This window comes from Acanthisitta chloris, unplaced genomic scaffold (assembly GCF_000695815.1).
Source record: "Acanthisitta chloris isolate BGI_N310 unplaced genomic scaffold, ASM69581v1 scaffold37816, whole genome shotgun sequence".
NCBI lineage: Eukaryota > Metazoa > Chordata > Aves > Passeriformes > Acanthisittidae > Acanthisitta > Acanthisitta chloris.
In genome coordinates, this window is record NW_008679406.1 from 1 (window position 1) to 2,508 (window position 2,508).

General features: G+C 51.0%; 1 protein-coding gene across 1 annotated transcript in view; it reads right to left on the bottom strand.

Annotated features, from left to right (window-relative positions):
- Positions 1–69: 69 nt before the first annotated feature.
- Positions 70–2,508, bottom strand: part of CRYGN (crystallin, gamma N) — a gene marked incomplete at its 3' end in the record, with an annotated part of 2,704 nt that continues 265 nt past the window's right edge. Inside the window, 3 exon segments of the mRNA XM_009077264.1 lie at positions 70–219; positions 2,011–2,202; positions 2,205–2,264. Of these exon segments, the coding sequence (XP_009075512.1) occupies positions 70–219; positions 2,011–2,202; positions 2,205–2,264 (402 nt within the window).

A 2,508-nucleotide genomic window follows, 5' to 3' on the forward strand; every position in this document is an offset into this window, starting at 1 on the left:
GGAGGGAGGGAGGAAGGGAGTGGGGCAGGGAGCATGGCAGTGTCTGTGTGCCAAGACACGTGCAATTACTTACGCGCCATCGCCGTACACTTTGAGGGCATTGATGCAGGTCTTGTCCCAGCCCTGTCCCTGCAGGAAGGAGCAATCTTCTGTTAGCTCCAGGCTGGGACCGCTAAAATGGCTCCCCTCGAATATTTCAATCCTGTAATGCTCGCCGTGCTGGGGACAAAGGGATCCGAGTCAACAACAACACAAAAAAAGCAACAGAAAATTTCTCCAGCTTGTATACGACAGAGAGGAAGATGGAAGGGTGCTTTGTGGAAGGGAATGTGAAGAGCAGTCCAAGACTACCAGTGCCAGCATGCACAGAGCATGCACAAACTCATGCTGTCTCCCAGCACACCAACCAGGAAAGCAGAAAGACAACTCTTGTCCCTGTGCCTGGCTGCACCTTCCCACAGCTGCTGTCCACATGCAAACACATTGCTTGTGTTTGCTCAGGCACATATAGCCCATTGTCCATCTGCAGGTCCCACCCACCAGGCCACAAACACTCCATCCCAAATACAGTGTCAGCTGCAGCCCTGACTCTGTGCACCCAAACAGCAAAGAAAGATACGTATAGAGAGTGTACAAAGATGTTGGACTAGTCCCCTAAACTAACTTGTATTGCCCAGTTCCACACGTAGCTGCTGTTCCTGATAGGAGATGTTGTCCCTTTCTTTTAGAAAAAATAAAAACAGGGAGAAGGAAAGGAAACTTTCCCAGCACCATCGTTGCTGCGTGAGCCCTTGACAGTGACACGACATAAATTACTCTCAGGAGATCTCTGCAGCCTGAGGCAGAGCTATGTGGGACAGAGCAAGCTGAAAGGATATTTTTAAGCCAAATTCAAAGAATACCTAAATGCATTTTTCAAATAAACAACGTCAGCACACAAGAAGGCTGGGCTGCCATGCCAAACCCCACAGCAGGCAGCCGGCGGCAGCAGCCAAGCGGATACCGTGCCTGAGCAAACATTCCTCAGGGAATCTGAATTCTGGCTGCAGAAATGCCTTGAAGCACTTGCTGGCACCTCATAGGGAAAATCTTAGGCCAGGGAAGGAGGAGCATATCCTTGTGCTAGCTAGGGTCCAAGACCTGGAGCAGAGTACCCCTCCATGTATGGACCATGGAGGTGCCTAGGGAATGATGTTACAGACCTGAAACAGACCCACTGCTATGCCAAAAAGTAGTTTTGGGGCCAGCAAGAAACTCCACCAGCTCCAAGTGGGTTTGTCATTGCCCCAGGGGTCCTCAGTGATAGGACAGTCAATGGAAAGATGTAACCCAGATTCATTTTTCTTTGCTACTTTTGAATCTTTCCAATTAAACCTTCCTCTGGACTGTGCTTTTAAAAGCTCCATAAGAGGAGGGGAAAAGTAATAGTTTAGGATTACTAGGGTGGCATTTGTGACAGTAGAGAATTCAGCTAAAATTTGTTAAGAGCAGCCCAGCTGCCCCCCAGGTCCAGTTCACAGAGCCCTCAGCCTGTCCACTCTCCTTCCAGGTGTGTGGGGAGCCCAGGCTGTCACGGCTCAAACTTGCCTCGGGCAAGGAATCTCCTTTTGAAATCCCTGGTGAGTATTTCATAGCAACTCGCATTAAAAGGGAAAAGCATGTGATACGAAGCAGGACCTTGCCATCTCATCTGGAAAACCACAGGAATATCTCATTCCATTAAAGGCACTGTGTTTCACTGTGGGAGGAAGGAGATACATCTTCCTCCTCTCTGGGCCCACAGGAAACTGTGACTCAGCTTTGTGTCTTGCACAGACCACTCCAAAGGGGGACAAACCTTCCCCAGGGCACTATTTCCTTCTCAGTGGGACATACTATACCTAAAGAACACAGATTTCTATTGCACTTATTCACAGGACTCCTGTGACCAGGAGCAATAAAGCCCAGCAGCAGCTCCATTCCACCGATGCTCTGGCTGGGGAAGCCAAACACCAGTGGCATCCAACTCACCATGCCCACGGGCCGGCAGGAGCCCAGGTGGTCACTGCGTCCATTCCAGCGATAGAAATCGGGATACTCGCCGTGCTCCAGGATGTACTGCTGCCCTCGAAAGTCAGGGTGGTCAAAGCAGACCCAAGCTCCACTCTGGACACAGATGGAGTTGACTCGGTTGAGGAACCCTTGGTCCTGGAAGCTGTCGCAGCCCAGCTGCCGCAGACCTCCAGCTTCCTGCCAGTGAAGCATTTGCCTTCGTAGAATGTGATCTGCGGGGAGGGAGGAGAACGGGCCCGCGGTGAGGAGCAGGGACACAGCTGGACCCCACTTGGAGCAGATGGGAATCTCTTGCAGGTGCATCGTTTCAGGGTGGTTTGGGTTATTTTAGCTGCGTTCCAGCAAAAGGAGCACGGCATCTCTGGCATTTTTTCCTAAGAAGAGTATTTGTTTTTCTGGGAACGCAGCGCATCCCGCATTTACGACACTTCTCGCCGCCTTGTGCTCTCTCACACA